The following is a 23043-nucleotide window of genomic DNA, read 5'->3' on the forward strand; positions in this document are numbered from 1 at the left end:
TTGTGAATAAAGTTTTTTTTTTAAAATCTAATTCCCGCTGCCTGCCTCAGTAAGTAGATGATTCATACTTCCCAGCCCCCTGCCGCTCCAGTCCTCCGCGCTGGATCCGGCATGTCCATGTTCCAATTCCCAGACTATTTACATCCGGCGGTGCATGGGCACGGTCACATGCTCTGCTGCAGCCAATAACTGGCTTTGGCGGTGACATGGTCACAAGTGTTCATTTCCCAGTAGCGCCATCACAGTGCGAATGACGCATTACACAAATGTTTTTAAGATCAGTGTTCATGCAATGCATGAACATGCAGGGTACTCCAAAGCAGGAGACTATGTGACAGCTGTCCACTGTAACTAATATACGGCAGTCCTGAATAAGGGAGTCCACTATACAACTCAAAATTCCCTAAACCAGAAAAACCTCTTTATCTAGGTGGTTTTCATGCTAAGCATCTCATCTGTCTAGCGTACTAAGGCTGATCTTGTATCCCAAAGCTCAATGTCTCATGTACTCCCTTCCTTGGATATTAAGGACATCAAGAAAGCAGAACTGTTTATCAGCACAGAGTAGAATACAAACTTGTATAAAATCTGATGGATCCCGCTCACCTCGTGTAGCCTGTTCACATTCTGGGTGGCACACGGCTCTTTGGACTTTTGGAAGCGTTGCAGCATTTCTGCCTGTGTCTGAGAGAGAGTAAAAAACTCAGTCAGCACATGCTAATGCATGGTAACATTACTTACACTGCACTAGAGATATTTCTACAGACTGCAATCTGATCACGTCTCATGGCAATATATGATCAGTCCCCTGTCACTCTTCATGTTACCTTTGCTGCTATCTGTCGTGCCTCCTCCAGCTGTCTCATGCTTTCTTGCGCCTCCTGTTCAGCCTGCTGCCTCAGTGCTGCCATATTTTGTTCATGACGTTGCTGCTGAGCCTATAAATATAATGCAACACATTATTTTTACATACAACTAAGATGAAAATGTAAAATAACTAATCAAGAGTTATGATGCACAACTATAATTCAAGATAAGTCAGGTCAGGATAGGTCATACATATTCAATACCGGATAACCCCTTTAAAAAATCCTAGAAAACTGCAAGATACACCCGACTCCCAAGCAGTGGCCACCTTGTCTGACAGGTGTGGTTTCCAACCAGTGTTATGAAACTACAACTCTCAGCATACGTCTGCTAGAACATTATTATTAAAGCGCCATTCATTCCATGGCACGGCACATATGACATTATGGGAGTTGTTGCTCTGCAACAGCTAGACAGTGACAGTTTGGATACCACTATTCTAAATCGTGTGTATGCAAGAAAGATTTGAAACATTTGGGAATAAAAATTGTATAATTGCATATTCTGAAGTGTTTCCCCTAAAAGTGTGACCAACATATATTATTGTACCTTTAGTATTTGGGCAAGTGAAACTGTTTCCTGCTGCGCCAAAGAAATTCCACGCACACGCTCAACATCACACAGCTGCCGAACAGATTCCTCCATGGCACCAAGATAGTTCAGTTCAGCTGAGAGCCGTTGGTGTAACCCAGCCGGAGAAAATCGCATAGCACCTGCAGTACACAAAAAAAGCATGTTCAAAAGAAGACCTGGGGTTACACAGTTCAACCTTTGATCTAGTTGTACACATTTTAGGATAAGGTTTACATGTACAAGAAAAACTAAATAATCTGTGTACTTTGCCCAGTCTCTGTTCTGGAAATTGGTGCTTGTGATCCCAGTTGGTGTCCAGATGGAGGTGGCTCTTGTTCCCCTACATCCTTGAAGCTGGGCTGCTGACTCCTTAAGTCTTTTCCAGTGTCAGACGTGAGGCTGTAACAAAGAGGAAAGTAAGAAGCAGACGCAGAGGAAAGATTTCCCAATTATAAAATGCAGCCTCGTTCTTTTAGGGCTTTATTAACTGCAATCTAAGCCTCTCACCTTGCCATAGAATGAAAAGAAACGTCACCCATTGTGCTATCTGAGTCGGAGCCTGCGGAACGATCTTTGCTGGCAGACAGAACTGGAGATGTCCGTTTGCTCCCTTGGCTTTTGTTTTCAGAACCAGATGAGTTTTGCTCCACTTTCACAGAGAGCGGAGAGTTACTACTATGCCAAACCTTTCCTACATCGCAAAAGAGAGAAGTAATTATTTTTTACTCAAGAAAAAAAATAAAAAAGAAGTTTTTCAACTATAGTAGATCTGCCCCCCTTCACAGTGCACCTCTGAAGCCCATGTGCAAATCTTACGTTTTGTGCTGCCTCTCTGAGATGAAGCAGATAAAGGAGATGAAGCAGCAGAGGGAGTTCGTGAAGAGTGTGGTGAAACATCACTTCTAGACTGGACAAGAGGTAGTTCTTCCTTGGCGCTGGAGGCACTGGTATCCTCACTGTGCAATAAGAAAAAAAAAAGTATTATGAATCCCTGGGAAAACTAAATGAGAACTATACTGACTGCATTTCCTAGGTTCTAGGCTACATTCATATCTGCGTCAGTCTCCTTGAGAAGCAGGTTGTCCAATTTGATGTGGGGAATAGCGCAGCATGCTGAGGATAAGCCATCACTTGAAAAGGAGCGGACAACCTCTTTAAAAGCTATGTACGCCTTTGGAGGAATTTTTATTTTTAGGATTGCATTTTACTCATTTGGGGCGACAAATTATTTTTTTAATTGGTCTTTATTAAAAATGGTCAGCTGTTTTTGAGATACAGGAGTAAAAAAATAAATAAAAAAATAATAATGTCAGTCTGTGTGAAAGCTGCTTGTAAGTTTTCTTTGAATCCTGTCAGCTGACGGCTCATGTAGTGCTCTTCTCTCTGACCTAATGACCTCATAAACACTTATTTAAGCCAAATACTTATCAGTTTGATAAGAATTGAGCTAAAAAGAGTGTCAGGAAATCAAAGATAAGAACTACACATGACCGGTCAGACGACGGGATTTAAAGAACACACAAAGTGACAGCTTGCTCACAGAATCTCAGAAACGGCTGAACATTTTTAAAGACCAACTGAAAAAATGATTGGTAGCCCATAAATGAGTAAAATGCAGTAATAAAAAAAAAAAAAAAAAAAAAAAGCCTCCGAAGGTGTATATCAGGGCTGGCCAATTTGCGGCTCTCCAGGTGTTGTAAAACTACAATTCCCACCATGCCCTACTGTAGGCTGATAGTTGTAGGCAGGCTGGGAGTTGTAGTTTTGCAACAGCTGAAGAGCCTCAGGTTGGCCATCCCTGGTGTATATAGTCATTAAACGGCATCTGTCAGCAGATTTGTACCTATGTAACTAACTGACCTGTTACATGTGCGCTTGGCAGCTGAAGGCATCTGTGTTGGTCCCATGTTCATATGTGTCCCGCATTGCTGAGAAAAATTATGTTTTAATATACGCAAATGAGCCTCTAGGAGCAACAGGGGGCTTTGAGGTTACATCTAGAGGCTCAGTTCTCTCTGTAACTGCCGCACCCTCTGCACTTTGACGGGGACAGCAGTGTAAACGTCATCACACCTGGCCCTGTCAATCAAATAGAGAGGGTATGGCAGTTCCAGAGAGAGCGGAGCCTATAAGTGTAACAGCAACTCGACCGCTGCTCCTAGAGGCTCCTTTGCATATATTAAAATATTTTTCTCAGCAATGCGGGCACATAGGAACATGGGATCAACACAGACGCCTTCCTCTGCGCATAGGTCGGCCAGTTTCATAGCTACAAATCTGCTGACAGATGCCCTTTGACCTTTCAGACAATGGGATGTCATTGTAAACTTGAATAAAAGTAACCTTTGATGAGCCTCTTTCCGAGAATCTGTTGCTGACTCGCTAACTTGGGATGAAATAAAGTCATCAGCATAGGAGAGACTGTTCTGAGGACTACTGGCTGACGATGCAGACTGGACACCTGGCTCATTTTCTTCATATCCATTAAGATCTATAAGGGACAAACATTTTAAATCTTCCTTTGGTAAAGCAATGGGTAATGCCTAAACCTTGCACCTCTCCGCTCACCTCTTCCTTGTTGCTGGAGAGTCCTGGTAAAGATATTGATAACGCTATAAGGACTTCCTTTAGTCAACTCTTCCCACGAACCTTGAAATCAGGTCTCCCATTGGAAGCCAGTGGAGAATATTTATTGGCTTCCCTCTGGAATTCAGCAAGTGGAGCAAAAGACTTGTAATCCTTGATACAATACTCCTTACTTTTAAGCGTTTCTGCTGGGGGAAGAAGTGACGCGTGTCTAGGTTGACCTTCTCCTTCAGAGAAACTGTCTTCACTCAAAATGGGCCCTTCACTGATGGAGCTAGTACTGGAATTAGGAGTAGGGATTGCTTTCTTCTGAGATCCCGAGGGAATCACGCTCTGTTCATGTTGTTGTGCCCTGCTTTTTTCCTCCTTGTCATCATACCTCTCAAGTGAAGCAGACGGGTGCGCAGGTAACTCCTCAGGATGCTTCCTGTATAGATGGCTAGCCCCAGGAAGGTCCTCCTGGGAGAAATGACTAGAACATGTACTGAGCATTTTCTGAATCCTATTAGAGAATGCATCCACTCTGCTCTCTTTTTCTGGAGGACTGTCTGGTTTTTGCCATGCTGTTTTCACCAATGGTTTTAAGTCAGGTTCAGAGGACCAAGCTATTGGCAAGGTTAGCGAACCACCAGCCAACTTTTTAGCTTCATTTTCAATTCTAGATGACAGAGACATTGCTGTCGCCTTTAAAGACTCTATACGATTCAAATTGCTCTTAAAATCACTGGATGTCTTGAACTGTACATTCGTCCTCTGACTCGCAGGAAACATATTCACAGCATTTTTCCTTGGGTTGAGCAGAGATTCCAAGTCCTTAGGAAGAGCAAGAAACTGAGATTGAGGTAATGTGCCCTTCGATGCCAGCTTGTCTGGTTGAGGACAGTATGCCTCCATAAGGTCACTCCTGAAATGACATAGGCATTGCTATGAAGTTCATCAGATCATTAGCAACATAACAAAAAAACTACAAGAAATGAACATAAATGTATAAAATAAAGAGTAGTCCTCATGTTTCATATTGCTACCAAGTGTTTTCTATGAAGAGATATTCCGACTTTTAGACACTGAAGACCTATCCTCCAGATAGGTTATTGATATCAGATCGGTGAGGGTTCAACACCCAGGACCCCCAACCAATCAGAAGTTTTCGGCAGCTGCCAGTGCCGAAAACTAGACAGTGGATGGATCAGGAAGCAGCAGACTGCGTCCACTGTGTAGGGGCCGTGCTGCAGCTTAGATTGGGAGCTGTGGACAGACCATACTGCGTCCAGCTCAGTCCACTGTTGTGCTTCCACCTGCTGAAAACTGCTAATTTGCTCAGCCCCACTAGTCTAAGATTGGTGACCTATACGAAGGATAAAAGGGCATGCAGAGGCAGAGTATCAATGTGCAAACAGGCATCAACTTCAATTGGGAATGATTTTTGGGGATTTAAAATAATGATCACAAATTTTGGGGTCTAACTACCCGGACACTCCAGACTCTCTCACATCTTTGAAAAAGCAACCTGAAGCTTACAACCTGCACACACCCTGTCGACAATATTAATAGCTCCAACATATTCCACTGCATTTTCCAATTCGGAAGTAATAAAGGTTCACACATTATCTACATAAGCTACTACTTCCACCTACTCTCTCTCTCTTCCCTCCTCGATTGTAAACCCTCATGGACATTGCGATCTCTCTTTCTGCAAAAATCTACCACTCCGTAAAGGCCATGTGTTTATGGCTTGTTCATGTATTTATATGCTCTGCATCTGGTATATACTGCACCCAGGAAGTTAATGGCGATAGAGTATAAGTATGCTAATAGAAGTTACATGACTCACCAAATGCCCCAAACTTTGTATGTGTGTTTATCTCTTATGAAAAGTCAGCCTTTAATATTTAAAGGGGTTGTCCACATTTTAAGTATAGTTCCAGTGAAGAGAACTATACTTGCTTGCTCCCAGTCGCTCTTTTCCAGGTCCGTGGGTCCTAGGGCTGTCTTCAGTACACTTTCAGTCCCCGCATATAATCTTCATGCACCTAAGTGGTGATGTATCCCAAAGCAACATGCGACTGAGCAGAGACATGCCACTAGGTAACACCCACTGAGGCCAGTCAGCTGCAGCGGTGCATGTGATCCCGTCCTTGCAGAAAGTGAACATGCTGGGACCGGAAGGGCAGTTAAGACAGCCAAGGACCCATGAAGCCTGAATGGCAGGTAAGCATAGTTCCCTTCACATGAAATGCAAGGTAGGGTGGGGATTTGAAAAATAAGCAAATCGTGGACAAACCCTTTAAGAAGGATTAGGAAAAACACTAGGAATTTCAGTTTTTCCAAACTGCATGTGTAAAGTCTCACCTGAGAAGAGGCTGTAGAGGCTCAGAGAGAGAGAGGTCACTACTGGAAGAGGCACTAAGTGGCCTCTCTTGGCCCTTGTTCTCTTTGTCAGATTCACCAGAAGGCTGATACAATGGTTTAATCTTAAAAAGAAAAAGTTAGTGCTTAAAGTTTGCAAGACTGCAGTTGACCATAGAAATCAAAAAAGTAGTCTGAACTAGGGGTGGGCGATATAAACGATATACGATATCGCCATAAATTCGGGCAACGATATAGATTTTAGCTATATCGCCATATCATGATAGATGACCACAGAGCGGTAGTGAATTGAAGAAGCTTCTCACTCGCTGCTCCGTGGCCTCCAGACTCTGCACCGCACTGCACTGGGCAGGGCCTGGCGTGCACACATCATCAGCACGCTGGCTGACGCTGTGTGTGATGTCAGGATTCTCCCAGTACATGCTGGGAAGAAGACGCGGGCCGTCTCCTGTGAACTCCATCAGCCAGCCATGCACCCTGCAGGAAAGGCAAGTATATTAGCAGGGGCCGGGAGGGTGGATGGCTATGGGATGGGGCTAATGGCGCTGGCTGGGGGACATGGATGATGATGGCCATGTAATTTGTACACATACAGAAGAAAATAAAATATTGTGATATATCGCACATGCTTCAAATTATATTGCAATATAGATTTTAGGCCATATCGGCCAGCCCTAGTCTGAACTCACTAATATATGCAAGCTGGGTCAGCAATTTCATGTGTAGAGGATCGGCTGGCTGCCCTCTAAGACACGGATTTCTAATCTGCAGCCCTCCAGCTGTTGCAAAACTACAACTCCCAACTTGCTCTGATTGCTGTAGGCTGTCCGGGCATGCTGGGATTTGTAGTTTTGGAACAGGCAGAAGGGCCGCAGGTTGGGCATCCCTGCCCTAACAGATGTATAGTTCCCTTTTGAGATAGTGGTTTTCGGGATTTTAATATTGATTACCTATCCTCGGTATAGGTCATTAAATTCAGATCGACGGGGGTCTGACACCTGGCACCCCCATCGATCAACTGTTTGAAGAGAAGGCTGTGCTCGGGCGAATGCTGCCTTCCCTTCATTGTTTACCTGCTCCCTGTCAACATTGCAGCGGCGAGCAAGTGTAATTACAAGCCGTCCTATTCACTTTCTATACACTTAAATAGGAAGGAGCCCTCCCATAGAAGTGAATGGGACAGTTTCTCGTAATTAGACCGCCTCACTGTTGCAATGTCGACGGCGAGCAGGTAAACAAGTAAGTGAAAGCAGCGCTCGTCCAGGGACAGCCTTCTCTTCAAACAGTTGATCGAGGGGTTGCCGGGTGTAGGACCCCTGATGATCTGATATTGATGACCTATCCTGAGGATAGGTCATCAATATTAAAATCCAGGAAACCCCATTTAAGCTACTGCCAGGAGTGGCATATTCCCCACTGAAATAAAAATGCATGCATAGCACAGCAAGGTTATGGTGGAGTCAGCTAAAATGGATTGAGGCCAGGCATGACAATTTACCTGTTTCCCTTGCTCTGTCTGTGGAGGCCAAGTTTCACCTAGTAGCAATTTGCTATAAGTGTCCTGTGGTCGAGGTAAATTCAAATCCACAGATTTGCTAGAAACTGGCTCTTCAGTTTCCTTTTCTCTTGAAACGGGTGCAACATTTTTTGCTTTGCTGAAAGCCTCTCTTTGTTTCTGATAAAGCTCTTGCAGGCGTTTATTCTTCTGTTCCTCTGCCTGCCGCTGAGCCGCTCTCTGCTCATTCTGCTTCTTTTTCCTTTCTTCCTGCTGGCGCATAATATACAGCCGGACCTGTTCAGAGTCATAGTGTCTCCTTTTAGAAGAACTGTGGGGTTCCTCAGAGACCTGTCTCTTCTGAGACTTCCTTTTGGTTGGACTGTGACTTCTCTTTTGGGTTTGCTTTGAACCATCTAAACTACTATCTAACTGCAGATCGTCTAAAATGCCTCGGATTTCAAGTGGCAGGAAATCTTTCTTCACTTCTGTAGACAAATCCTCATGGTTGGGCTCCTCCACAGAGTGGGAATTTCTGTTTTTGCTTGTAGTGTCCATTTGGCTTCTAGTAGACTTTTGAGCTTGACGTGAATCTGAGTGGCTTGAGGAGCTTCCTGCATACAATAAAAACGTTAAAAATCAAGACGTGGTTGGGACCCGAAATTGAATTAATGATGGAAAGACGAGAGGACAAACTGTGATGTTTTTGACTGTCAGTTTTACCACTTAAGGGTCCATTCACACGTCCGTAGTGTATTGTGGATCCGCAATACACCCGGGCGCGCCCCCCCCCATAGAACGGCCTATTCTTGTCCGCAATTGCAGCACACTGTGGACGTATGAATGGACCCCAAGTGTTGACTACTGTAAACTTCCAGTGGGTGGTAGCCTGAACGATCATAAAGTTTAGGTTTAGTTTTTACCACATCTTTTTTCTTTTTACATATACAGAGGTCAATGGTGATCACATTAATTGCCAGGATGTTGGTGATCACATTAGACCAAGTAGAGTTTTATTAATAGGGGTCTTTTTTAAGGAGACACACAACGTAAGAAAAAAAAAACTAAATAAAAAAAAAAAAAAGTTTAAAAGTAAATATGGTCCACACCATTCATGGCAATAGCTACAGTTTAAAGGGGTATTCCCATCTTAGACAATGGGGGCATATCATTGTCTGATAGGTGAGGGTCCCACCGCTGGGACCCGCACCTATAACGAGAACGGAGAGGGGAGTGCTGTGGCTGGAGGACCTCAGATTTCCCGGGGTCCGTCCACCACCAAGCACTAATCCCCGCCTCTCCCATAGAAGTTAATGGGAGCATGCCGCACTTGGCTATTTTCGGCGGCCCCATAGAAATGAATGGAGGGAGGCTGTGCATGCGCAGTACGCTCTCCATTTTTGGGGCTCAGTTCTCGATATAGGTGTGGATCCCAGCGGTGGGACCCGCACTTATAAAACAATGGGGGCATATCCTAGCGATATGCCCCCATTGTCTGAGATGAGAAAACCCCTTTAAGTACTCTTCATATTGATGGCACAAATATGAAGTCTATTTAAGGCCAGTTTCACTTTGTGGGTCCACAATTAGGCCCCAAGTAAGGATCTAATAACACAAACGAACAGCATTAAAGGAATCTACGATGCTACTTGTACAGGTCATTTCACCAGCAGTCAAAGCAGGACCTGAAGTCATATTATGGGTGCAACAACTCTCCATTATTTATTACACTTAAGTGAGAAACTGGCCTTAGGGCTGCATTATGTGAAAACACTTTAATTTTGGCAAGTATATAAGCTAATAAAATTAAGCCTTTTTGTCACTACAAAATGATGGATGAAATTACATCGAAAAAGTTATATTTGTTAAAACAAACTAGATAAACTGTAGGCTAAAAGCTAAATCTGACCTGGGAGGCTGGGCACTAAAAGAAGTAGGACTGGCAGAAGCTACAGCAATATAATATACAAAGAGGAAGATTCCTACAGGTGGTTTCCAAACCTGGTTTAATGAGTCTGTCAATATCTTCTATAGGCGCCTCTCTGGATCGGCCTTTTTCTTGTATTAGGCGCTCACTTGACTTGGAACGCTTTTCCTTCTGTCGCTCACTGGGCGCAGTCCTTTTGTCAGTGTTTTTCTCTTTTGATCCTGGTCTCTTAGGCGTCCTGACCATCAGTCGATGAAGTCGCTTTCAAAGCTTGACGGTCATTAGATTGAGACTTTGATTCTCTCTCAACCTTGGGTGCAGGGCCTAAGATCTGCTTGATCAATTTCTGTCCATCCCTCCAAGACGACGTGCTGATTATGTGTCCTGTAAGGTTCATAGAATGAAGAATTACACTTCTAAATTCCAGCTAGAGACAGATTTATAAAACACACTTAAGATGCATTTCTTTTTACCAGTCTTCCCATCAGGACTTGCTCCACCATCTTCTGCCAATCTCTGAACTTTCCTCACTGGTCTGGATGTTCTCTTTGCCTGTGACTTCTCATTGGACAGCATTCCTTCTGTGGGTAAAGATTAACTTAAAACATCACAATGCCCATCTATAACCCACCTCAAAAATGATTTGCTCTGTCCGTCCGTCTTATTAAATGCCCCTGTAGAAACACTAAGCACTCATCTTCTTAGACATTTCTTAACTTTTCCTTCCCTGCAAACACTGCTCATGACACTCTTTCCCTGATAATTCCTGTGAATACACCTGCCACAGACACTCACCCTGGCATGAAGCTGGCAATGTGCCATGCAACTGCACACTTAAGTTCTGAAATTCAGCTTCCTGCCAAACTTTGCCATCTGGGGTACGAATTTTTGTTTCTGGAGGGTTAAAACCTATGAAAATAAAATGACGTAAACTGAAAATGAATCCTTATCCTTCAATATAAAATACAATCAATCATCACCAGAAAAGGCCATGACAGTTATGCATTAATATCAGGTGAATTACCCTATTATTTGGTCCACAAGACGCACTTTTCCATGGCAGTGCGTCTTTAGAAGTGAATATTAAAGAGCGCTTTGACAGTAGGACCAGGGAGTGGTGAACATAGCACTCCTGGTGCTGGCTGTACTCAACACACCCTGGTCTTCTGCTGGGTGCCTGCTGTGTCCTGACTGCGTACAGCGTCAGGACATAGTGAGCACCATGACCTGATGCCGTACAACGTCAGGTCACAGTGCAGCGTGGCACTAGCAGAAGACCAGAGAACTGCCAGTGCAAGAAAAGCTTGCTGGATGTTGCGAGTGGCGGTGCCATCTCATCCGGAGCAGGAGAGGTAAGATCTTTTATTTTATGTCTGATCTGAGGTCTGATGAGGAATGGGGGTCTGATGAGGAATGGGGATCCGATCTGCGAGTCTGATCTGAGGAGGATTGGGGGTTTGATTTAAGGCCTGATTTTTTTTTTTCTTATTTTCCTCTTCTAAATCCTAGGTGCGTCTTATGGTCCTCTGTTTCATCAGCACAGTGTGCATATGCCTAATGCTGCTGGAGAATAGCCCTGAACCCTTCCCCTGGTAAGTTTCGATTTTGATTTACTATTTCGTCTGGTTTAGAAAATCCATCTCATGTATTTAGGGCATTTAGGACCCCATCTATCATGGGGAATTTTACAAAAATCTCTCTCATTCAGGAGGACCCAACATGTCCTGTGAATGGGTCCTGGGTAGAGGTTGCGCTACATTTTTTTTTTTAAGAGTAAAAATACTCCTCTTACCATTTTTGAGGAGTATTTTTAGCCGATGAGCAGTACGAAAGTTACAGTAATTCAATTAGTTAATACAAAGGCCTACATAACATTAAGGAGTTGCTATTTATGCAGGGAAACCATTACTAGTACTCTAGAACTGTCTTCAATGCCTAAATAGCAAATTTAGACAATTTTAAATTTAGCTGATGTCACTGTTGCGCTGAGGGGGGTCGGCACCACTGAGGTCACTGTTGCTCTGAGGGGGTCGGCACCACTGAGGTCACTGTTGCTCTGAGGGGGTCGGCACCACTGAGGTCACTGTTGCTCTGAGGGGGTCGGTACCACTGAGGTCACTGTTGCTCTGAGGGGGTCGGTACCACTGAGGTCACTGTTGCGCTGAGGGGGTCAGCACCACTGAGGTCACTGTTGCGCTGAGGGGGGTCAGCACCACTGAGGTCACTGTTGCTCTGAGGGGGTCGGTACCACTGAGGTCACTGTTGCTCTGAGGGGGGTCGGTACCACTGAGGTCACTGTTGCTCTGAGGGGGGTCGGTACCACTGAGGTCACTGTTGCTCTGAGGGGGTCGGTACCACTGAGGTCACTGTTGCTCTGAGGGGGTCGGTACCACTGAGGTCACTGTTGCTCTGAGGGGGTCGGTACCACTGAGGTCACTGTTGCAGTGATTTTAGGAGGTTTAAAGGGTTTGTCCTAAGATCGATATTTAACACCGGTCGTTAGAGGACCCCTCACCTCTCCTGATTTGTCTGTTTTGGTAACTACTTGCACCCCCCATGTAATAACAATCCTGGAGCATCTATTCTTATGACCTTATGTTACACCATTCCTCTGTTATTCCTGCTATTAGTTATGAATGACTTGCTAGCAGTTTGCAGTGAAGGTCCAGATGGGGGTGTCCCTGCACATTCTGACATTATTCTATCAGTGCTGTCAACTGGTAACACCCAGCAGCTTTTTTTTATTGCAGACTACTAGCAATTTGTTCATAAGTTCTCGTAGTAATAATAGAGGAATGGTACAATATAGAGTCACAAGAATTTATTCCCCAGAATTGTTATTGCATGGGAAATGCAAGTCGTTACTAAAAGAGACATGTCCCCTTCAAGTACATGATCGCTGGGGGTCCTACCTTGGTTACCATGTTCTAGTGTTCTCTGGGTCAAGTATGGATAGGTAATTAGTGTTGATCTTGGGACAATCCCTTCCATTTTTGCTGCCGTTTCTGTGGCGCTGGTCACTGGGGTTTGCCATCCATCACGTGGCCATTGCTGCCCACCAAAGTTACGTTCTTGTAGACGAGCTCTAAGGTGGGTATGTCGGTGCCACCGGGGCTGTTGGTAGACACTGAAGAGACCTGAGGCACTGGCGGAGCAGGACACAAGCACAATGGATGGTGGTGCATGCTGGTGCCAAGGGCACAAGTGAAAGACCCAGGCACATACCTCTGGTGCCAGGTGCTCGCACCGCCACAGTCACTTGTTGTGGATCTGGATGATGTCATCACGCGTGATAACCACCAGGCTCGTCTGTAGATCTAGGGTGCAGCAACCTTTGGCACTCCAGCTGCTGTGAAACTACAACACCCAGCATGCACACTTGCTCAGCTGTTCTTGTAACTCCCAAAGAAGTGAAAGGAGGATACTGGGAGTTATAGTTTCAGAACAGCTGGAGTACCGGGAGGTTGCTGATCCCTGATCTAGAGGTTGTCATTTTGTGTTATGCTTGATCTTGCCATAAAGGGGAGTTTGTCTTTCATGACCCGGTTGCCCCATCTCATGCCACCAGATAATGCACACAAAATTGCCACCACGGCTGTGGTTATTGGATTATACAATTTTACATTGAAGACTTAATGCAATTGGCAAAGGGACTGTATGTCGTGGAGGCTGAAAATGGCCACATGCAGTCCTTGTAGCACCACGTGCCGCCATGCAGAGCCGCATTACAGAAGATATCCTTATAGCAAACATTATCTCTAGTTCAGCGTCTGATGGAACATGTTGCAATGAATTATCCTTGATGGATTCATTAGGAAAGCTGACAGGTGTCATAGGTAGAGGTCTACGGGTGACAGGTCTGTCCGTTATGGAGGTCTCCTGTTGGCGTGTCCAGCACTGGGACCCCTGCTGACTTCTATAAGCAGGAGTCTGAAGCGCTCAGCCACTTTTACTCACTGCTGAGCGCGGTAGTGAAGACTGTCCCCTAGATATTCTATTGAGGCCGTCTTCAGTACCGCACTCAGCAGGGAGGAGAGACAGCGCTCATCATTGAAAGAGAAAAACCAGGCGCTCAGATTCGGGACCCCCACTAAATTTCACAGCAAGGCCAATTACCCCGCCAGTGAGAATCGTGCGCCTCCTTCCTCACTTCAGAGTGGTGTGCCATAAGCTCTGGCAGCCGGTTCACACTGACAAATAACAAGCTCTGTAAAGAGCTTTGTTATTGGTTGTTTCAGGCAGCAGCAGCATCGCTGGGCTGCCTGTGCTGTTCACAGTGCCCACTGCGCTGATGAATGGCAGGGAATAGTCTAAGGCATAGTGGTACGTCTTACACTTTTCCTGAGACTTTTCCAGAGAGTAAAATGGCCTGAACAGAAGACTATGACACTTGTACAGACGTTATTGCGACCTCTGATCCTGGGTAAACTTTATTTCCTCTGTGGTGGAACTGAAAGAGAACTGAAGGTGCAAGGTGCTCCCAAAAATTGCAGCTGACTGTTGGCAAATCCTGTGATCAGCTTATTAGTGAGAGACCCTTCTAAAAAAAAGAAACCCCTTACTATATGTAGAAATTAATACAGACCAGCGGCTCAACCTATACACCGAACGGATGTGGGTGCTCACCTCTCGGTCCACCCAAACCGCACGGTAGACAAAATCAGTAATAAAAATGGAGGGGCACTCCGTATAAGGGAACAGGAGACGGTAGTAAGGATTAATATTTAATCTGAAATAAAAGACATCGCATCAAACACTCATAGATAAAAACATCCATATAATGAACCATTGAACTTTTATCACCATCTAGTCCTTCTTCAGGGCCTTGTTCCTATGGGCATATTTTTTATTTTAATTGTGCATTGTTTTATTATATGGATGTTTTTATCTATGAGTGTTTGATGCGATGTCTTTTATTTCAGATTAAATATTAATCTTTACTACAGTCTCCTGTTCCCTTATACGGAGTGCCCCTCCATTTTTATTACTGATTTTCCCTTACTATATGTATTTGTTGGTCGGTTTTCCAATAAGAAATCCTGGCGTTATGGCAGCACATTAAAACTTAAAACTGTTTAAAGTGGTTGTGCCAAGTTTTCAGGTTAATTACTGTTGGTCATAGACCATTAGGCACCTTCTTTTTATTTGCCATTTATTTCCATTAGACAAATGGAAAGAAGGCGCAAATGGTCTATGACCGACAGTAATTAATAAGTATATAATATGCCACCATTGTGCCAGGATCACTTCCAAGTAAGTTTGCAGGTTATCCCCTATTCAAAGGCAAGTCTAATAGTGCAAGTCCCATCTGTTGAGAGCCACCTTGTTGCTGGTAGATGGGCCGGACACAATTTCAATTTAAAATGTGCTTATAATTTTCACATAGTAAGTATAGCAGTAATGCTATTTACATTTACTCATGTTTCCAGTGTTTGCATGTGTCTTTGCACATGACAGTGTGCTTTTATGGTAACTTGCTCGGGAACCATTTTTCCCATTTATTGAAGATGCTGGTCTAACTTTGTTTTTTACATAGTATGGAAAATAAGTCATCTCATAGTTTTAGAATAGAGACCATACTAGTCAGTTATATTTCTACAGGAGGCATGTTCAATGAACTGTGGTTCAGTTGGCTCAGTTATATTGCTAAGCAGTACAATACAACAGAAGCATGGCTTTAGGGAATCTTACCTCGATAGGATGGAGCTGGTGGAGCAGATGTTACTTTCCTTGTTTTTGCATTTGTATTGTCTGTGAAATTTTTAGTTTCTGGAAGACGTTCTCTGTTATCCCGTTCCTCTGAAAGTTCCCACTGTCTGCGGATTCGCTCTTTCAGCTTCTCTAGTTTGGCATCAGGTTGCCTCTTTTTTAAGGTCTCTAGTCTGTTACTCAATGGGCTGACTGTAGGGTGGTGCTGTGAAGGTTCTGTTGGTGTCATAACTCTGTAATCACTGCTGAGGTCACTTTGAGACCGATGCAATTGCCAATGCAAACTGTCAATGGCTGATCTGTCATTTAGGTAGCGCACAGTGGTCTCGTCCACAGCAGAAGAACGTGTGCTATCAAAGTCCTTCTCGCCTTGACAAAAGTTCTTTAGTCTGAATCCTGGACTTTTCTCTTCTGAAGACAGGACTTCCCTAAACAAAAACAAAACAAAACGATTACTAGAAAATCAGTCACATTAATATAAAGTAATAACAAAAACACAGAAGAAGGGACTGAGTTAATGTCACCAAATAACCAGTAAGCATCACCTTAGGCCTACTTTCACACTGGCGTTAAGCCGTACTACCTTTTGCACACTTGTGCTGCCAGATGTCCGCTGGCCCCATTCATTATAATAGGGACCGGACAGAGATCCGGCTGCAGCAGGGCAAACATGCCGAGAGGTGGCTGGACAAAATCCACTGCATGCTGCAAAAAAGACTGCCAAAATTCTCCTGTCAAGACTTGGAAGACAGAAATTAACAAAAAATATTTTTTCTCGTGCATGGCATTGGGGGACACAGCACCATGGGTATATGTCCAACTACCACTAGGAGGCACTAGACACAAAAAGTGTTGGCTCCTCCCAGGTGGGCTATACCCTCTCCACAGGCACGAGGCTATTCAGTTTTAGTCTAGTGTCCGTAGGAGGCAGACCTGTCCTGCTTTTTTGCAGGTTCTGCTGTTTTTTATTTTTATTCTTTTCTTTTTTCTCTCTTCCGCAGGTCTCGGTGTTCTCCACCGTTATACCTGCTGCAGGCTGGGGCTCCATCGTGTTCCACTTTAGTTGCCCCCCTGCGGGCGCGTACTTCGGTACCATCGCCGGTCACCCAGTCCCCACGGACTGCATCCGCAGTGGCTTGCCGGCATTCCCACGGTTTCCGTGTTGAGTCTGCCGAAGGGGTGACCCTGCTGCGCCCGAAGACATCGGATGGTGAGTATATCTGATGGTGAGTATACTCCCCTGTGTCCCTGCCCCAGGGTTAGGTTCCCTCCTGTGGCCAGGGGGATGGGATCCACCTTAGCTGGGGGTCCTGGGGAGCCTCCATCTTCCCCCTAGCCAACCCCCCCTTTTTTCTGGGGGGGGTTATATTCTTGTTTTCCCTCCCTTCTCTTCCCCCTTGGTTGGTCTTTTCTCTCCTCCCTGGCCACACAGTCTTCTCCCTGGCTTCTCCGCTACTTTAGTCCCCGGCTTCTGCCGGGACTAGGCCTCATCTTCTGTGGCCCGTTCCCGGCTCCCAGGTGCTCCGTTTGCCCTGATCCACCTGTCCCTAGGTGTCGCTTCTCCCCCCCTACCCTCCTCACCTATTTTTATGATTCGGTGGGCCCTCTGCCGGCCGCGGTTCGCCCCGCCCCCCTCGCTCCATTCCCGGCCGCCTTAATAAATCGAGGCCCCGGCTTTTGGGCCTGCTAGGCCGCAATCTTCCCGGCCCCTCCTCCTTGCTTCCCGGGCTTTTCTGAGCCCCGCCCGGCCCTTGGGAGGGGCTATCTCTTCACCCTTTCCTGGGCTAACGTGTTTTTTCTGCTGAAGGGGGTGGTTAACCCCTTCCCTCCCCTCAATTGCTTTATGTCCCCTGCAGCCCTACTGACCACCTCTTTTGGGGGGACAAGCTGCTGCAGCGCCTCTTTGGGGGAACAGGGCGTCCGGGTCAGGATAGACAGCCTCTGCTGGCTGCTTTTTGAGCATCTCCTCTCCCAGCCTCTCCTCGGTCGCCACGTGTTTTCACGTGCGTCCGCTGTCTGCACCTCTCTGGGTCTAACAATGGCTGCCGTGCGGTCAGCCTGTCCCTGCTGGGTGCAGTACCTCTTCCCAGATCCTTTCCCCGAACAATCCCTTTGTGTCGGTCCCCCATGAATGGGCTCCCTCCGTGTCAATGCCATGGGAACCTTGACCGCCTCTCCCTGGCGGTGTCACTGGCCGCTACCAATCCAAATTGCGGCCACCTCTGCCCTCCCAGGGTCCTCCCTGCAGATGGGGCACGCTCAGTTAGGGGTACCTGCACCCGGGTTCGGCTAGGGGTAGCTCACGGTACTCCCTCGGGTGGTCTCAACGGGGTACCACCCCTCCTCGGCATCCTCGGATCCCCCCCAGGACAGGCCTGAGGCTGGTGACGAATCCTTCCTGTCACCCCATCCGTTGCCTCTGGGGACACCTCTGCGCCGATTCCCTCGGAACAGAGCATCAGGCGGTCTTCCTCCATACAGAAGCCCTCTGGGAGGTCAAGACGAATGTGGACGGAGGAACCTTTCCTACCCAGGGTTGGTATCCCCTCTAGTGGATTTTCGGATGGTGCTCCCTGACCACACAGGTATTCAACCGCACAGGTAAGGCAGCCGTCCCCGTGTTTAGCATACTGAGTCACCTACGCGGTGTCTCTGATACGTACGCCTTCTCCTTAACAGGGGGATGCCTGCACCACTGCCATAGGCTGTCCCTGACAAGCCTTCCTGGTTCCCCTATACCAGGGGCTATCCTCTACATATTTGAGAGTGTTTCCACAGGGTCCCCATCCTGGTGGTGGTGTTCGCCACTCTACCTCATTACAGGGGGTTCCTGTTCTGGGCAAGCGGTTAGCTCGGCTATCGCCTCCTGTAGGTTGGGGAGTTAAGAGCAATTGTACAGCTGCCTTGCCCCTTTTCATAGGTAGTGTACCTACACCTACTCCAGATGCTGGAGCCATTACTCCTGGCTGGCTCTGGGGTGTTCCATACAGCACTATTTCTCCCTTCCGGGCGAGATGTACAGGCCGCTTCGATTGCCGTTGCAATTGCACCTGTCTGTTCCCAGCCACTTTGCTCCCGTCATAGGTAGAGTATCTACGCCATCTCCTGATGCTGTAGCCAATTCCCCTGGCTGGCGCTATGGTGTTCCGTGCGGCACTATTTCTCCCTTTCTGGCGAGATTTACAGGCCGCCTTTAATTGCCGTTGAAATTGCACCTGTCTATTCCCAGCCATTTTGCTCCCTTCATAGGTAGAGTACCTACGCCATCTCCGGTGCTGTGGTCGATACCCCTGGCGGGCTCTATTGTCTTCCAGGCGGCAACATTTCTCCCTACGGGCGAGATATAGAGGCCACTTTCTATTGCCATAGAGTTGCCCCTGTCCGGTTCAGTTACACCTGTCTGTTCCCTGCCACCTTGATCCCTTAACAGGTAGAGTACCTGCACCATCTCCGGATGTGGTAGCCGTTCCTCCTGTCCGGCTTTATGGTGTACCATGTGGCATTTTCTCTCCCTTACAGGACGAGATTTTGAGGCCTCCTCCAGTTGCCGTGGCCATTGCACCTACCTCATCATAGTGTGCACCACACAGCCATCTTACTTCCTTCATAGGTAGAGTTCCTGAACCGTCTTTGATGCTGCAGCCGTTACACCTGTCTGGCTTCTATGGTGTACTATGCGGCCCTGTTTCTGTTGCCATTGCACCTACCTGATTGTAGTGTGCACCTGTCTTGTTCTTTGTGGTACCGTGCGGCCCTATGGGTTCCATTGTTAACGCGGTTGCTGTTGCACCTCTCTGGGTCTGGGGTGCACCATGCGGCCACATTGCTTCGATCTTAAATGAAGTTCCTCTTCACAGCCATATTTCTACTTTACAGGTTGTGTACCTGTACCCTCCGAATGCTGTCGCATCCCCAGATGCTGTGGCTATGTTTCCACTCTCCTTGGTCGGCAACATGCAGCCACTTTACCTTTATTTTAGGCGTGTGTTTGTAGTACCCCAAGTGCTGGGCCCTGTGGTGCGATCTGTGGCCCAGACAGTTTCTTTCTTACTAGGTGTTTTCTGCCCACGGGTTCTAATCTGTGCTGCAGGTGTTGGTTCCATCCGTTTGGTTCTTCCATACGTCTGCCACTCCGTTACTGTCGTCCTCATTGGTCTCCTTGTGCCGCTCAAGGCACTGTCAGCACCAGGTCACCCTTGTTCAGCATGTGCATGGTTACCATATCTGGCAGGGGTGGTTCAGCCCATCCCCCACCTTATCGGTCTAGTGCTGCTTCTGGTAGCTCCAGTATATGACTGATCTGTCTGGTCCGGCGGGTGGTCCTCATTCAACCTCCTACTCCATGGCCAGGTGGTTGTTGGCCTTTGTGCTAGAGTTGCTCTTGCTTTCTCTTTAAGGTCCTACGGTATGCTGTGCTCCGCGTTACCCCATGTTATAGGGGAGTACTCACATTGTTTCCTATTGCTGAGTGGGCCATTCCTGGTGTAGTACAAGGATCTCCACTGGATCTTCTACCTTGTTTGGACATGTTGCTGGTGAGCATCGGCCGCGGCAGTGGTTTTCGGTCATCGCTGGATGTCCGCCTCACGGTATCCTTCTGGGTCCACGGCTTTTATCATTGCTGGACGTCCTCCCTGACGGGTCAAGGACAGGACCTCTGAGCGCCACACACACCTGTCTGAATTTTCAGCTGATTGCTCTGGTATCGGACAGGGCCCCGTAGTTCCTTCTGGGTCCAGGTGTTTTCGGTATTCCCTTGTATTTTCTGCTTAGTTGTGCTACATGGCGAAGGGGCAGTCCTCTTGGACCTTGCTGTCGTCTGCACCTGTCTGGTACTTTCTCCCCCCTGGAAGTTTTCTGTATGCCGGTCGCAGCTGGTTTCTACATTTCTATGTAGGCTACCCCGGTTTTTTCATGGCGACTTCTGCATTCCTTATGCATATCGATGTCTGTCGTTTTGTGGTACCTCCGAGCTGCTGTACTTGCCCTCTCTGGGACAATGTTTACGGTTTGCTGGTCAATGTTTTTGGTGCGGCTAGTTGTCCATGGCCAATGTCCCTTCCCCTATGGCGGTTTCTTTTCGCCTTTCCTGGATATGCTGGCTTGCGTTGTCTTCCGGTGGTTCAGCTCCTGGTTCCTTGTGACCCCATCTGGGTACTCCTTTCTGGAGTCCCTGTCCCTGTTCATTTGAGGTCCTCTTGGGATTTGTCTTTTTTTCCATCCTCCCACGTAAAGTACCTGGTATTGAGTGGTTTGGTGCTACGGTTTGCAATTCCACCGTATGGTCTCCTTCGGGAGGGACCTCCTCCTGTTGTAGACCCCTTCCTCCTTAGGCTGTTTGGAGTGCTCTTCTTCCACTCCCATGTCTGTCAGTCCAGTGTGTTCCTGCCAAGGTTGCCTGGGCCTGTCTCTGGTTCCTTTTTTCCATGATACTTCACATGCCCAGAGTTTCCTCTGGTCTTGCGCTTTACAGTGCTATCTTGTTTTCGGAGGCTTGTGCCTCGTTTCCTGTTTTTGGGGACGCAGGAGCGATCGTTCTTTGTTCCTGGCTTTTACCTACAACCCCCTCCTTCTCCAAGGGTTGGCAGTTTCCTCTAGCAGCCTTGGGTTTTCGCCTTTACATGGGGCGCTTGGCTTCTTCACCTGGCCTTGCGGTGAGGGGAGTCCCTCTCCCTTCACATGTGAGCCTTGCTATGGCTTCCCTCACTCGTTTGGTTTCCAGTGCTTCCCTGTTTCTTTTCTCCCCTGGCCTTTCAGGGGATGGCCACAGGTTTATGGGTCTGAGACAATGTAGGGCGTTGGGTCGATCCAACACGCAGTGCTGTCCTAATTTTTTTCTCCAGCCCTTGGCTGCGCTTGGTGTTCCCTTTTGCCACCTTCTTGCATTTGGGATTTTCTTCCAGACATTTGTCCTGGGGTGCTGGCAGCCTTCCCTGCTTCTTCTGAGGTTTCTTCCTTGTTATGAGACCTCTTGCCCATTCCGTGTTTTTTCCTGTTGGGTCACATGGTCACATTCTCCTGCACCTGTATGCCCAGCCGGTGGCACGTCTCTTCTTTTCCCACCCTCAGGGACTGCTTTGGGACGTCCCATGGTGCTGTGTCCCCCAATGCCATGCACGAGAAAATTGGATTTTTTGTACTCACCGTAAAATCCTTTTCTCGTAGTAGGCATTGGGGGACACAGATCCCACCCTATGTTTTTACTTCCGCTTCTCCGGGCTGGTCTCTTGATCTTTCCCGGTACGGGAGTTGTTGGTTCCTTGCTTTTCTTCTCTCTCCTACTGCTTTTGGTACAAACTGAATAGCCTCGTGCCTGTGGAGAGGGTATAGCCCACCTGGGAGGAGCCAACACTTTTTGTGTCTAGTGCCTCCTAGTGGTAGTTGGACATATACCCATGGTGCTGTGTCCCCCAATGCCTACTACGAGAAAAGGATTTTACGGTGAGTACAAAAAATCCAATTTTTTCTTACAGAGTTGCACTACACATAAAGTGTCCCTCTACGCATACTCTTGCTGAGCTGGACTTCTGGCAGGGAAGCAGAGCAACACCCGCCATGTATTACACTCGGCATGCAGTTGCTTCTTGCCATGCAAGGTCTAAGAACGGGACACCATGCCTGGAGGTTTTTCAGGATTATCATATTGATGACCTACCGTTAGGAAAGGTCATTAATATGTAATTGGCAGGGTTTAACTGTTGTAACCAACACTGATCAACTGTTTGAAGAGGCTGGCCAGTGGTCACGGTCATTGGTCACATAGCTTGGGCACAGACTGACTGACAAGGCGTTAAACAACTGGAATTGGTTACAGCAGGGTGCCAGGCGTGTAACCCAGCTCACACCCACAAGGCATGGCGTGGGAACAGCTCCTGAACTCACATCTTCACTGCACCGTAAAATTACGGTGCTATGCATTAAAGGGATATTTCTCTGGAGAGGTCACAGCAGCAGGGGCCCAACACCACAGACCCAATATCACCTGCTTTACGGTAGCTCCAGTGCCATCCACTGTGCGGTGGACAGAGTTGGTAACTGAAGTGCTGCTCCCTTGAGCTTTGTTACATTCATTTCTTCTATATTTTGCATAGTTTTACATATTTTCATCACTTTAGTAGTTCATAGAGCCATAAAGAAAATTCATACAACATGAACCTGCAGAAACATTGCATTATAGCATTCTACAGTATGCTGTCCTTACCTATACGAGGCCAGAGGTTCCCGGAAACCCACACGACAGGAGCTTTTAACATTGCTGTCCAGTGTAGTGGCACGTAATGGACTACGAGAAGACCCCTCTCTGCCAGATTTGGCTGGGTGGGAATGTTTTCCGTGGTGAGCATTTGAATCCTCGTGGTATCGACCATCTATAGAAATACAACAACAATAAAAAAAATTACACTTTTGCCTAGCTACAACATAGTAGTTCAGCTGACCTATTTGAGGCGTAGAAAGTGGTCTAAATGTAAGACAGCTCGGAAGCGGTCTTACATTTAGAACTGGCGCTGGATGCACTTTG

The 23043-nt window shown here is 46.8% G+C and overlaps 1 protein-coding gene across 1 annotated transcript in view; it reads right to left on the reverse strand.

Moving 5' to 3' along the window:
- Positions 1–23043, reverse strand: part of CEP350 (centrosomal protein 350) — a 61557-nt gene that overhangs the window by 29666 nt on the left and 8848 nt on the right. Inside the window, 17 exon segments of the mRNA XM_044302179.1 lie at positions 607–684; positions 828–938; positions 1417–1580; positions 1706–1839; positions 1948–2131; positions 2257–2396; positions 3784–3931; positions 4009–4093; positions 4096–4930; positions 6376–6497; positions 7892–8502; positions 9890–10052; positions 10054–10199; positions 10289–10396; positions 10611–10724; positions 15507–15952; positions 22726–22891. Of these exon segments, the coding sequence (XP_044158114.1) occupies positions 607–684; positions 828–938; positions 1417–1580; positions 1706–1839; positions 1948–2131; positions 2257–2396; positions 3784–3931; positions 4009–4093; positions 4096–4930; positions 6376–6497; positions 7892–8502; positions 9890–10052; positions 10054–10199; positions 10289–10396; positions 10611–10724; positions 15507–15952; positions 22726–22891 (3755 nt within the window).

The sequence above is a fragment of the Bufo gargarizans genome, chromosome 7, assembly GCF_014858855.1.
Source record: "Bufo gargarizans isolate SCDJY-AF-19 chromosome 7, ASM1485885v1, whole genome shotgun sequence".
Lineage (NCBI taxonomy): Eukaryota > Metazoa > Chordata > Amphibia > Anura > Bufonidae > Bufo > Bufo gargarizans.